Here is a 14,369-nt window from a genome sequence, read left to right on the forward strand (position 1 = left end):
TCATCAATCATATATATTTCCACTCGTTAACAGGTGATGAATCTTTACGCGCTACAACAATTAATTGTCTCTTTTTCGGATTATATTGTTCTAACAATTTATTTTCATAGATGAAGCACGAATCCAGGTATCGGGAGGTCATACACGGTTCCGATATACCGTTTGATGATCGAGAATCATTCTGGAGAGGGAGTAAGTTTTTTTAATATTAATTTTATTTTATTATTTTATCTCACTTAACCCGCGTTAATATAAAAATGTTTTGAACTGTGCAGTTCATTTGGATGCCATATTCTGTTCCTGAAGTTACAGCTGTTATTCCATCGTATGCCCACGTCCACTCACACCTATGGTGCATTAGCGCACCCCTTATCCATTTTCATACAGTGGAGTGGTATCATGGCGATCGAGTACTCCGGCAGTTCGGTTGTATACAATATATCCCGACACAGCCAGTAAGATTGGATGTACAGCTACATGGCATGAATAGGAGGGGGAGGCATGGAACTGATTGGGGAGATGAGCATTCAGAATATATTATGATGTGGAACAACCAGTTTAGTAGGGTACCTCAGATGAATCGTTGTTTGGATCTGCAGCCCTCGTCACAGTACCTACAGTGGTACTATGAGAAGGGGAAACCATTTTTATTTGGTGGGCGGTCAATGGTAGTCCCCCCTCATACGACACGGATTGGGCAACATCTTCCAGATCAGCATCATGCACCAGCTCCAGAGGTAGACCTAGAGCCAGAGCCGGAGTCGGAGCTACACTCCGGGAGCAGCTCATATCCACCATCGTACTCTACTCCTCCAGAGCCGTATCCGTCGCCATTCTCTTCTCCCCCCGGCCTATATCCAGCGCCATTCTCTACTCCCCCCGACTCGAGTTCATTAGTGGCATTTGAGTCTTCTCTACACCCATACATATGGGTGAAGAGAACGTTGATCATCGTAGTCGCCCAGAACGTGAACGTCGAGCTCCACGAAGATAGACCCCTAGAACCACACCATCAAACCATCAATTTTAAAGGGTTTTGTATTGTAAATTACTTTATTTTTTTATGTAAATTACTTTATTTTTATGTAAATTATTTTTTTGCATTATATTTATCAATTTTTTTTATTTGCCATTTTATTATCGGATTTGAGTGTGAATTTTAGAATTGCTTAGTTGAAATACATAATATAAATAAAAACAGAGAATGATTATCCAGTTCGGTAGTTTCGAAGTACTTAAAAATTAATAAGACAATACTTTTTTCTTTCAACATGCAATAAGCAACATGTAATGAACAATATCTTAATTTCTATCCGATCGCGATGATTGTCCAGTTTGGTAATTTTGGAGTGGGCAGTTACTCCGATTGTGACCAGCTAATCTACATACTCCACACAGCTTCCCGTCGGATTTCTCTCTAATGTCCATTTCGTTATGGATTCTTGATGATTGCGGACGACCTCTAGGGTTCCTACGTAAGCCTTTGTCTGGGATAAGCTCAAAGGTCGTCTGAGGAACCTCCCAAGTAGATAGGTCAGGAAGCACGGGAAACTCATTCTCCTATACACGTAACGTGCGTTCAAGTGTGTACACCTCATCGATAAATTAATCTACATTGAGCGAGACCTTAGCACAAGCTGCCACAACATATGCACAAGGATAATGAAGTGTTTGGAACCTCCTACAATCGCACCGTCTATTTTGGAGATCAACCCCGTATGACCTAGGTGGAATACCGAGTCAACGACCGATGGTCTCTATAACGCGAAACGTTTCATTACATCGTGAATATACTTCTACGTTCATCGACGTCGCCATCCGACTGTTTGCAACAATTGCATCCCTGACATGTTCGACAAACACGTGTCCTGTCTCCGTCTGGTTGACTTGTTGCTGACCCATTCTTGGCATCAAGGTAACCAACCTATAGAATGTAGCTGAGAAGACAGATGAAATCGAAAGATGTCGCATTTTCAACAACATAGCGTTAATCCCCTCCACCAAGTTTGTCGTCATTTGACCATAACGAAAGCCCTCGTCAAAACTTTGAGCCCATTGCCATGGCTCCATGCTACCCAACTATTGTCGAAAATATGTGTTCGTCTGACCTTCTATGTCACTCTCAAGCCTAGTCATCCTTTGCCGAAAAATGTGTGGTTCTAGCTCGTAAGTTGTGTATGTATTAAGACGATATAAGTTAAGTTACAGTCTCGCCACAAAAAAATTGTATGTTATTTATTGAAACGATAAGGTTGTTCTTTACCCATTTTCACAACTTGTCTCTTCCAATCTGCATTCATATAATCTCGATGAAAGTTAGCCGCAATGTGCCGTATGCAGTAAACAGATCTCCATGGCACACCAAAACGCCTAATGGCGGCAATTAATCCTTTCCCTCTATCGGAGATGATGCAAATATTATCATTACTAATTACATACCTCCGTAGATTTGTAAGAAAGAATTCCCACGACTCCATGTTTTCTTTATCTACGATGGCAAATGCAATCGGTAGCACATTCCTGTTCCCGTCTTGAACAATCGCAATAAGTAAGATTTGTGTATATTTACCGTATAGCCACGTCCCATCCACTTGCATAAATGGCTTACAGTGGGGAAATGCACGCACACATGGATCAAATGTCCAAAACATCCGTTGGAAAATTCTTTTACCCGGTTGTTGTTGCTTATCTGGGCCATAATAAGGTCTTGTCTGCAACTCAATGACAGTACCCGGTACGTACTCCCTCATTGCCGCAATCCATCACTGCAACTCATTGTACAATGCATCAAAATTTTCGTACAAATGCTCCATTGCCATCTGTTTAGCTATCCATACCTTTCGATATGATACTCGATACTGGAATCGTGCCTGCATTTCGGCAATTAATACCGAAACTTTAATGGTCGGCATGTCTTCAACCATTGGCATGATGCATGTACAAATAGTTTTCGAATAAAGTTTTCGATGATCTTCTGTCATTAGTGTTGAAGTACATGTGTGAGGCCCAACAAATTTTTGTATCTCCCACATCTTAGACTTCTGGATAAATGCAGCTTGTATCTGCCAATTGCAGCCTTCTGCCAACTTCCAACACTCTCTAATATATAATGTCGGTTTAGACTTGACGACTTTGTAGTCTACTGATATATTCATACTATACCGCTTAATGGCAAATACGCACTCTTCCTTACTTTTGAATCTCTGGCCCACGAACAACTCCTCAGGATCAGAATATATGGCCATCTGGTGAGTAGGTAGTATCTTAGGGTACTCCGGGAACTCGGCTGCATGCGCCGCATCGGGGTCTATCCGAGACATGTGTGCCCCAGGATTATTGTGTATCACAATACGACGGATCTGGTTCCCGACTAAAGATGCATTAATGTTTCCATCCTCGTTCACGCCTTCATCGTCAATATCATCTGGGACATCATCCACGTCGAGATCACTATCAATATCGACTTCATAATCAAAAGGATCACTACTTCGGTATACATCATCACCACCCACATCAGTCTCGGGTGTAGCATTAAGATCAATGTCAATATCGACTACCAACGTATGATATCGGAACCACCATACACGGCTCTTGAGGTCCAGCTTCTTCACCTAATGGAGTTGGATCTTCTGTTGACTCCACAATAGCTAACTCAGCAAATAAGTGAATCGGTGCATTTTGGTTGCTATGGCAATAAAGAGCAACCATTGTCTCCACATCTTCATCGTCTACAAGTTCCATTTCGATGAATTTTATGGGATCCATCGAAACTGGAAACTTGTAGAAAATTTTCAAGATCCTTCTCCCACAACGTCTATAAAAAATTTTCACTAATTTTTTTCGTTCATATCATCAAACGTGATATTTCTATTAAATCTCATTGCAACTTGTTTGCGGCATTCAAATATACATCCGACGCTTGTTGTCAAAATTTCGCCATCGAAATAAATGCATACGAAAAATTTGTTCTCCATCTTCAATACTAGATCTGTTAAAAAAAGTTCAAAATTCTCACAATTTTCAAAATTTTTGATGCAAAATTTTTCATTCAGAACCTAACAAACAAAATTATTTATCTAACAAAATAACATTAAATAATAAAATTTCTAACAAATTACTACATTCTATTTAAAAATAAATAAATTAAAATACCTTGTTTTTCTTCTTATTTTCCTTTCTTCCCTCTTTCTTTCTCTCTTTTTACTTTTACTAATTTTTTTATTAGTTTTTTTGCTCATGCTTTCCCGGGGAGGGGGTATATATAGGGGAAATGGGTTGCGCCTAACGAGGAGGCACCACATGTTGCCCCTACCTGACAGGCGTGACATGTTGAGCTTGTCAGGTAGGCGCGACATGTGGTGCCTTCTCAGGAGGCTCAACCCGTATTTTATTAAAACCTATTCTCGTATATAATAAATTTTTTATACCAAATAGGTAAAAAACCAATAAAACCACTATATAAACTAATCATAAATTACTAATAAAATAGCTATAAAAATATTTTTTTAAAATACATTATCAAAAAAATCGCAATACAATAATACACTATTAAAAATACCATTTTAGAAATTAATTTTATTGCACCAACATTTACAAATTTTATTGCCCTCAAACTCTAATACTACTTTCACAAATATCATCTTTTTCCATTCAATTTCGTCCGTCTTTTCTAATTTTTATTCTCAATCTCTTTTACTTTCAATTTTTTAGTCTCTTGACTTCTAAAAAATTCTAAATTATTTTCTTTATAGTTACAAATTATTTATAGCAAAATATTTAACAAAATAAATTTAACATTATTAAACTAAACAAAATAATTTAGAATATATAATCTTAAATTATTAATAAATTAATTTTAAAATAATTACAAACACAAAAAGTTATCAAATAATTCTAAATTACTAACAATCTAATTTTAAAATAATTATAAAAAATTACTAAATTATTTTCTTTTTTCTTTCTTCACTGCTTCACTGCACGGTCAATGAGGTTTGCAGGGTGTGGCGCCCTTGCATCAGGCACCACATGTGGCGCCTACGGGTCACGGGTGACCCGTTTTTAACCTGAAATTTTTTTAAAATATAATAATAATAAAATATTAGAAAAAAATTTATTAATAAAATAATATGTCGTGCCTGTCAGGTAGGCGCAACTAAAAAAAAGTAACTTATTTTCGTAAATAATTTATCTGACAACTTATTTTCATATATAATAATTTTTTTATACCATATTTGTAAAAAACCCCAATGGCTCACATAAATTTTTGGTTTTAAATTCCATGAAAAAAGAGCCCAGTACATTTAGCTCAGTTTCTTTCACAGCTCAAACTTCTATTTTTAACAAATACTGGAACGTTTTACGACACTACAATAGTGTTTACTTTGTCTTTTTTCTGGCTTCTCACGGGATTTTGTATTGAGAAGTGGCAGTTCATTTAATGTTAGCATTTACTCACCTGTTACTCGTTGCAGACCACATGCTCATCTATAAATTTAGTGCTCTGTCCCCTTCAAAATTTAAGGTTTAATCAATGATCTAAGGTTATCCTACAGGACCGTCCTAGCACTGTTTTCTTTTGGGTGCATTCTTGTACTTGATTTCATTATGAGTGAGCTTTCAAATAGACAAATGATAGTTAGGACCGTGTTCCAAATAGTGACAGTCAAAGTGTTACTAAAAATTTGTTTTGCTACGGATGTTATTCCAGCCAACTTTGTGTTTGGAGATTCCTTGGTTGATGCAGGAAACAACAATTACATTGCATCATTATCAAAGGCTAACTTCGTCCCAAATGGGATCGATTTTGGAGGTCCGACCGGTCGGTTCACCAATGGTAGAACAATCGTGGACATCATAGGCAAGTTGATAAAGCTTCTGCATTTCATGATTATAAATCTGGTTAAAGAGGCAATTGATTATAAGTTTAATGGAAATGATTGCAGGTCAGGAATTGGGTCTTCCAGGTTTCACTCCGCCTTACTTAGCCCCCACAGCTAGAGGACCAGTGGTTCTTCAAGGTATCAATTATGCTTCTGGGGGAGGTGGGATTCTCAACCACACTGGAAACATCTTTGTAAGGCTTCTTTTACATGGTGTTCAAATGTTAATAAAAGTAGGATTCTTTTCCGGTTATTTATAATATTCTGAAAGCAGGAGAATCAAACAAAATTAAAATAGGAAAAGTAAATCTCAAATTTTAGCGACCAAAATAAAAATTTGACGTAAAAAAGTCTAATTCTGAACTTCAAATGCAGGAACTGGTTTCAACTTGTTTGAGATTAAATTATCTTATGGCTCTTTTTAATGTCCAAAGATCCATTATTTTCACTTAGTAATAAGCAATAATATAAATATGCATGCAATGATAGGGTGGTCGAATCAACTTTGATGCACAGTTGGACAATTTTGAAAATACGAGGCAAGATATAATCTCCACCATTGGTGTTTCTGCAACTCTAGAGCTGCTTCAAAGCTCTCTTTTCTCGGTTACGATGGGATCCAATGATTTCATCAATAACTACTTTACACCCATTGTCTCAGCTGAGGAGCAAAAATTAGTCCCTCCACAAGTGTTTGTGGCCTCCATGATTGCAAGATTCAAGCTACAGCTTACTGTAATAGATTTTCTACTCAACTCTCTTTCTTATATCAATCATAGTTTCCACAGAAATTCAGCTTTGTTTTTTTTTTTTTTCAGAGACTTTACACTTCGAGTGCTAGAAAGATTATTGTGGTAAATGTAGGCCCCATTGGATGTATACCATATGAGAGAGACCTAAATCCAACAGCTGGAACTAGCTGTGCTAGTCGTCCAAATCAGCTGGCTCAGCTATTTAATACTGAGTTGAGGAGTCTTACTAAAGAGCTCACCACAAGCTTTAAGGGTTCAATTTTTGTGTATGCTGATGTTTACCGCATTGTAGACGATATGATACAAAATTATAGAGCCTATGGTACCAATGCTGTAAAATTCTTTTCACCCACTTTTCAAGCAATTGCATTAACCATATGTTCTGAAATGGTTTAGCTATATTTCGTGTTCTACAGGTTTCGACAGCGGAAGCTTTGCATGCTGCTATATCGCCGGTAGCTTCGGTGGCTTGATCCCATGTGGTCCGTCATCCAAAGTTTGTCCAGATAGATCCAAGTACGTTTTCTGGGACCCATTCCATCCTTCTGATGCAGCCAATGTCATAATAGCGAAACGTCTCCTGGATGGCGACTCTAATGATGTTTTTCCTATTAACATTCGGCAACTTGCTAATGTATGAGAAAAATTGAACTGATAGCACATATTACACGATAATTGTCAAGTGATTCCCTTGGAATTAATGATCAATTATGAGCTAAATATGACGAGGATTGGAAGACATATATAAAATTCTTCCATCTTGCCAAGTCTTGATAGCGTATCATTATAGGCTTCAAGGGCTTGTGGTTAATGAGAAATTTTACTACAATGAGCTCCTTGGAAGAACATGCATGAAAAGCCAATGAATGGTTGGTGAAACTAGCTAGTATTATTTCATTGCCAAATCTTAATTGATTAAACTAGCATAAAATTTTATAGGATTATGAATCGTTTATGCTATAGATCACTCTATAAATATGTCAACAATCAGCATTCTTGGCAGGTACCGTACTGATTAATCTATGTATGCTAAAAACTCAGATATAGGATATGTATTAACAAAGTCATATTCAACTTTGTTAAAAAAAATGTAAAGTACACCAACAGTCACTCATGTTTGATCTCAATGACAAAATAGTCACTCAACTTTCAACTTAGTCACTAAACTTTTAAAAAATAACAAATCAGTCACCACTAACCATTTCCTATTACATACGTAACAAAGCTGCCATTTTTCATCCTTCTCTCCCCATCCCCTTTCATCTCCCTCCCCTTACCACCGCTTTCCTATCCCTCTTAATATTCCTCACCATCCATCCCCCTACTTCGATTCTCTCCCTCTTCCCTACTCTCACTCCTTCTACTTCGACCCTCTCCCTCTTTCCCATCATCCCCCTACTCCGATTTTCTCCCTCTCCTCCATCGTCTTTCCCCCTACTTTGATCCTCTCTGTCTCCCTCATCATCCTTCCCCCTACTTCGACCCTCACCCTCTCCCCCATCGTCCTTTCCTCTACTTCAACCCTGTCCTTCTCTCCCACCGCCCCTTTCTTTTTGCTAACCCTCTCCTAAATCAACAATCATTTGCAGTCCCTTTCTCTCTACTTTGTAATCATTTATAGTCTTTTCTCCATGCTCAATCCTGGAAAATAGGGTTGCTTAGCAACAAATGAAGCCTTGAATCCCATTACATTCACAAAGAACTCCATCAATGTTTTAATTCTACACTCAAAAACTGCCATTACCGATGGATGATTCTTAAAACCATCTAAAATCTCTTCCTTAGACCAACTACATTTCTTATAAATATCAAAGTATGTCTCCCAAGTGGATTTTCTCATTGAATCCAAAATAGTAAAAGCTAAAATAAAAGTAAATCTCTTGAGACTGAACCCTATTTGCTTTACTTTCTCAACAATCTATTTGAATTGAATTAGAGAATAAAAGAATGTCTAAGGAACCTGAAAAAATCCTTTAACTATGTTAAGATCAAACACTCTATTTTGTCTCAAAGAATAAAAGGATTAACTTTACCTTATTACTCAAAATTTGAAGAAAGCTATGATTTTTCAAATTTTCATGTGAAAGAAAGACCTTTTTTTTAGTTTTTAGAATGGGTTTTTATTTACCTGCGCGGTTGTAAATGTCTCTTCTTCCATTGTTTTTTCTGTCAAATTTTTTTAAGCTGCCATTTTGATAAGAAAAAAAAGAAGATGATGAGAAAAAAGAGAGAAGCTTACTAATAGTGGTGTGAGAAGAGGAATGGAGCAAAGGCAATTGTGGCTACCACAAGCTAGGCTTTTGCTTGCTGAAACTACTCCACTACTCATTTTTCAAAAATGGGTCTTTGATGGGATTTTTCTTGGAGGTTTAGATTGAGATTTTTGGTTGGGGAGAATAGGATCCATGGTTTTGGGAGAAAAAATCAAGGGGCTTGAAGGGTGGGTGGGTTAGTAAAGGGAAAAGGGCGATAACAGAGAAGGGGAGGGTCGGATTAGGGGAGGAACGATGGGGGAGAGGGAGAGAATCGAAAAAAGGGAGAGAGATGGTAGGAAAGAAGTAGAGGGATGGGAGAGCAGTGGTAGGGGAAGGAGACGAGAATGGAGTGTAACATCCCAAAATCAGACCTAAAAGTTTTGGCCTAACAAGTGAAGGTTCGCCAGTACTTCGGCGAATTATGGAGTTTACCAGAGGGGGAGTTCGCCAAAAAAGTATTAGCAAGGAGTTTGCCAGTGTTTCGATGAAGTAGTATACATCAAAAGACACCGTAAGGAGTTCGCCAAATTCATTACAAGAGGGTTCGCCAATTTGTTTGGAAAGTTAAGGTTCACCAAATAAGTTGCGAACTAAGAGTATACCAATCTATTTGGTGAACTGGTGTTCGGCAGTTGAGTTACGAACTAAGAGTTCACCAGTCAAAGATAAAATCAGACTTAAAATTAGGAAATAAAGATATAGTGTATCTAGGAATACTTTACATGCAAGTAATGTCTTTCCTAAGTCAAGTAGGGTATCCAAAGATTTCTAGGACACTTAGGTCTATAAATACGACCCTTATTCCATGAGAACTCTCTTATCGAATATCATGCCATCAAGTCTTTATTCTGAATTAAGTTCATAGCACCTAGGGTAAGCCTCTGTCTTGTTAAGGTTGATTGTCCAAGTTCTCTTACATGTGTGAATTCTGTAAGTTCTGTCTGTTTAGTAATCTATGTGTTTGTTTATATTGCGAACCTGTTGGACAATCTACAAGCAAGGATAAAGGCAAAGCCAAGCTTGTTTAATTCTCAATTTTTGGCAAGTGATCTGGATTGTCGTAAGTATGATAACTATCATGTTTTCCAGTATGAATGTTTAATGTTTGTACCTTGTGTGCGAACTATGTTGGTTTTCAAGAACTTTGTTTTTAAACTAAGTTCCAAAAGTAAGTTTTTGACAAAACCCTATTTTTCAGTTCTGAGACTTGTTTTCAAAACACTTTTTAGGTTGTGTTTTAAATATATGTTTTATGCTAGCTCCTAAGTGAGCTTGTGTTTTTAAGAAACGTTTTAACATATTGTTTTATAAGTTGTGTTTTCACGAGCTTTTGTGTGAAATCTTTACAAGTGTTTCCAGTAAGCTCATTATGTGAGCTCATTGTTATATGTCTCTGTGTGTGCTCCTTTGTGAGCTATTTAATAGTTTTACAAATTAATCCCCGGGCTAGCTAGATTAAACTACAACGATCCCAAAAACATAAAAATCATTAAAAATGGGACAAAATAACACTTACATGCTAGCTATAGAAGTTGTCGAAACTCCAACCCTAGCTATGGCTTTTTTTATCCTTCAAATTTCGGTGGAAGCAAATTTGGAAAAGATGAATTGAATTTGGTTTTAATTAATTTAACCTTATTTACTCTTGTACCATTTTATCCTTTAAAATTATTCATAATTTCAACAAAACCAAACCCATAAATATACATTACCACTTCAATTGGTTTGATTACCACTCAGTCGAGTACTTAGAGCCTCATGTAACTTATTTCAAAATCGAGACGCAAACCGCGGATCTCTATCGGAAATAATAGAAACTGGCACACTGTGCAATCTAATGATTTCAACAATATACAACTCTGGAAATCTCTCGAGTGAAAAATCCATACGTATTGGAATGAAATGCACGGACTTCGTCAAATGATCAACAATAACCCATACAACATCTTTCTTTCTTGGTGACAGAGACAATCCTGATACAAAATCCATCGTGACAGATTCCTATTTCCACTTTGGAATCATCAACGACTGTAATAAACTAGAATGTACCCAATTCTTCGCTTTAACTTGTTGACAAACTAAACATCTCGTTACGAACTTAGAAATCTCTCATATCATACCAGGCCACCAGTGCATCTGTTTCAAATCACCGTACATTTTATATCTACCGGGATGAATAGATAAGCTACTACTGTGAGCTTCCTGTAAAATCTTCTGAACAAGATCAGAATTTCTCAGCACACAAATTCTACCTTTGAAATACAAACTATCATCAGAACCAACATGAAAATCTAAATCAGGTATCGTCTCAATCTGTTTTCGTTTAGCTATCAAAACATTATTGCATTTCTGAGCTTCACAAATCTGTTGAAAAAATGTCGGTCTAGCTTTTAATTCAGCTAAAATCGACCCTTCACCAATCAATATCAATCATGTATTCAATGCTCGTAAAGCAAACAGAGACTTTCTATTTAAAGCATCCATAACAACATTAGCTTTTCTCGGATGATAGTCAATAATCAAGTCGTAATCTTTCAATAACTCGAGCCATCTGTGTTGTCTCAAATTCAAATCTTTTTATGACATCAAATAATTCAAACTTTTATGATATGTGAAAATATGACATTTTTTCCCGAACAAATGGTGTTGTCAAATTTCAAGGCAAAAACAATCACTGCAAGCTCTAAGTCATACGCCGAATAATTCTTTTCGTATGGTTTCAACTGTTTAGAAGCATACACTATCACTTTTCCCTCTTGCATCAAAATACAGCCCAAACCATTCAATGAAGCATCATTATAAACCACAAATTCTTTACTGGACTCTGGCTAAACTAACACAGGTGCCTCAGTGAACAATGCTTTCAATTGATTAAAGCTTTGCTAACATTTTTAAGACCATTCGAGCTTAACATCTTTTTGCAACAATCTCATCAATGGTGTAGTAATCATCGAGAATCCCTTGATGAATCTTCTATAATATCTGACTAACCCAGAAAACTTCTGACCTCAAACACATTTCTCAGAGGTTTCTAATCTACCACAGCTAAAATTTTGCTCGGATCAGCTTGAATGTCATCGGCCGATACAACATGTCCCAAAAATTTGACTTCTCGAAGCCAGAACTCACATCTGCTAAACTTGGCAAACAGTTGTTTTTAGCGTAAAGTTTGCAAAACAATTCTCAAATGTTGGGCATACTCTATCTTATCTCGTAAATAGATCAGAATATCATCAATAAATACAACAACGATTCTATCTAAATACGGCCTGAATATTTTGTTCATAAAATCCATAAATACTGCAGGTGCATTAGTCAAACCAAATGGCATCATAAGAAACTCATAATGTCCGTACATGGTCTTGAACGTAGTTTTCGGCACATCTGAGTCCTTAACCCGTAATTGATAGTAACCAGAACAAAGATCAATCTTTGAAAACACTGTCGTACCTTTCAGCTGGTCAAACAGATCATCAATATGTGGCAATGGATACTTATTCTTGATCGTGATTTTGTTGAGCTGTCAATAGTCTATATATAGTCGCATGGATCCATCTTTTTTCTTAACAAATAACACAGAAACAGCCTAAGGAGAATAGCTGGTTGAGCAAAACCCCTATCTGTCAACTCTTGCAATTGTGCTTTCAACTCTTTCAACTCTGTAGGTGTCATTCTATAAGGTGTTATCGATATCGAAAATGTTCCATATACTAGCTCAATAGCAAACTTAACCTCTCTAATTGGCGGTAACCTTAGTAACTCCTCTAGAAACACATCTGTATACTCACATACCACTGGAACCGATTCTAGCTTCAACTTGGAAACTCTAGAATCAAATATATAAGTGAGATACACTTCACAGCCTTTTCTAACATACTTCTGTGCTGACATAACCGAAATAACATTAGATATACTATTCAGTCTATTTGATTCAATTCGAAGCTTTTCACCATTCTGGCATTTCAATACAATAAGCTTTCATCTACAATTCACAACAACATCATGCAGAGTTAAGCAGTCCATACTCAGAATCACATCAAACTCATCAAAGGGTAGTAACATCAAATCAGCCGAAAAGTTGCAACCCAGAATCATTAAAGGACAATTTTTACAAACTTTATCAACTAAAACATACTGGCTTAAGGGGTTTGTTACTTTAACTACAAACTCAGTGGACTCGAAAACAATTTCTTATCTAAAACTAAAGTCTTGCATACATTTGAATGTGTTGACCCCAAGTCAATCAAAACAGTAACACCAGTATCAAAGATAGAAAATGTACTAGTGATAACATCTAGTGTTGAAGCTTTTTCTCAAGCACGGATCACATAAGCTTTAGCCAGCGCTTGTGCCTAGGATCTCACAGTAGAGTCTTTTGTCCAACTACGGTTATTGCTTGTATTTCTAGTGTTTCGTGGAGGTCTACCTCTGGCAATAGTGTTACTCGGTCTAGTAGTCTGAGCCTTTTCTTTGTCAAACCTTTTCGGGCAATCTCTGATATAATGTTTATACGAACAACATTTAAAACATGTCTCGTCTTTCATTTTACATTCGCTGAAGTGTTGTCGTCTACATTATTGATATTCGGGCTTGTTGCTTCTAACACTGCCCACGCTCACTACAGACGTAGCCTGAGGTTTCGAGCTTGCATGTTGTTTTCCTCTATCTTCACCTGAATAACCCACTGATGCTGAAGAAGAACCGTGATATTCTTTTGAATTCTTTGATGGCAATTGGTATAACTTTCCCACTGACCTCTTTCCTAAATCATGAGCCTCATAATCAGCTTTTCTCTTAGCTTTACTCAACTCATTGGCTTTGTGTGCTTTCTCAACCAGCACTACAAAGTTTTTTAATTTAAAGATCCTGAATAACAATTTGATGTCTTCATTTAACCCGTCTTCAAACCGTGTGCACTTAGCAACCTCTGTCGATATACAGTCTCTGACATATTTACTCAATCGAACAAACTCTCTTTCATATTCAGACACTGACATTCGACCCTATTTCAGTTCAAGAAACTCTTTACATTTCTTATCAAGAAATATCTAGCTCACATATTTCTTTCGAAACTCAGTCTGAAAGAAATTTCAGTCTACCTATTCTCTCGGCACAACTGAAACTAAGGTATTCCACCACTGGTAAGTCAAATCATTCAATAATGATACAACACATTTCACGCATTCTGTCGATGTACATGATAATTTATCAAAAACACTGATCGTATTTTCCAACCAGAATTTAGCTATTTTAGGATCATCTTTAGATGTACCTCGAAACTCTTCAACCCCATACTTATGGATTTTATCAACTGGAGGCTTGCTCACTCGTACTAGTTCGAAACCATGAGGAATTTCGGGAATCAGTTGGGGAGCAAGTGGGGGTGGAGGTTGTTAAGCTATAGGGTTCATTCGTACGAACTCGGTAAACCATTCATTAATCATCTGGAATAAAGCTTCCTTAGCCTCTCCTCCCCAGCCCTC

At 37.0% G+C, this 14,369-nt stretch overlaps 1 protein-coding gene across 1 annotated transcript; it reads left to right on the plus strand.

The window, feature by feature from the left end:
• Positions 1-5,524: 5,524 nt before the first annotated feature.
• LOC107896597 (GDSL esterase/lipase At4g16230) lies at positions 5,525-7,756 on the plus strand. Its single transcript, XM_016821796.2, has 5 exons — positions 5,525-5,857; positions 5,943-6,073; positions 6,369-6,614; positions 6,698-6,953; positions 7,048-7,756. The coding sequence occupies exons 1-5, from the start codon at positions 5,605-5,607 to the stop codon at positions 7,269-7,271; spliced, it is 1,110 nt and encodes a 369-aa protein (XP_016677285.1). The 5' UTR covers positions 5,525-5,604; the 3' UTR covers positions 7,272-7,756.
• The last annotated feature ends 6,613 nt before the right edge of the window (positions 7,757-14,369 follow it).

This window comes from Gossypium hirsutum, chromosome A10, assembly GCF_007990345.1.
Source record: "Gossypium hirsutum isolate 1008001.06 chromosome A10, Gossypium_hirsutum_v2.1, whole genome shotgun sequence".
Taxonomy (NCBI): domain Eukaryota; kingdom Viridiplantae; phylum Streptophyta; class Magnoliopsida; order Malvales; family Malvaceae; genus Gossypium; species Gossypium hirsutum.

Excerpts from the sequence above, each read along its gene's own strand:
- LOC107896597 (XM_016821796.2), top strand. The coding sequence starts at position 5,605 with ATGAGTGAGCTTTCAAATAGACAAATGATAGTTAGGACCGTGTTCCAA. Across the intron at positions 6,074-6,368 it reads ACCACACTGGAAACATCTTT|GGTGGTCGAATCAACTTTGA; the intron begins GTAAGGCTTCTT and ends ATGCAATGATAG. Across the intron at positions 6,615-6,697 it reads GATTCAAGCTACAGCTTACT|AGACTTTACACTTCGAGTGC; the intron begins GTAATAGATTTT and ends TTTTTTTTTCAG.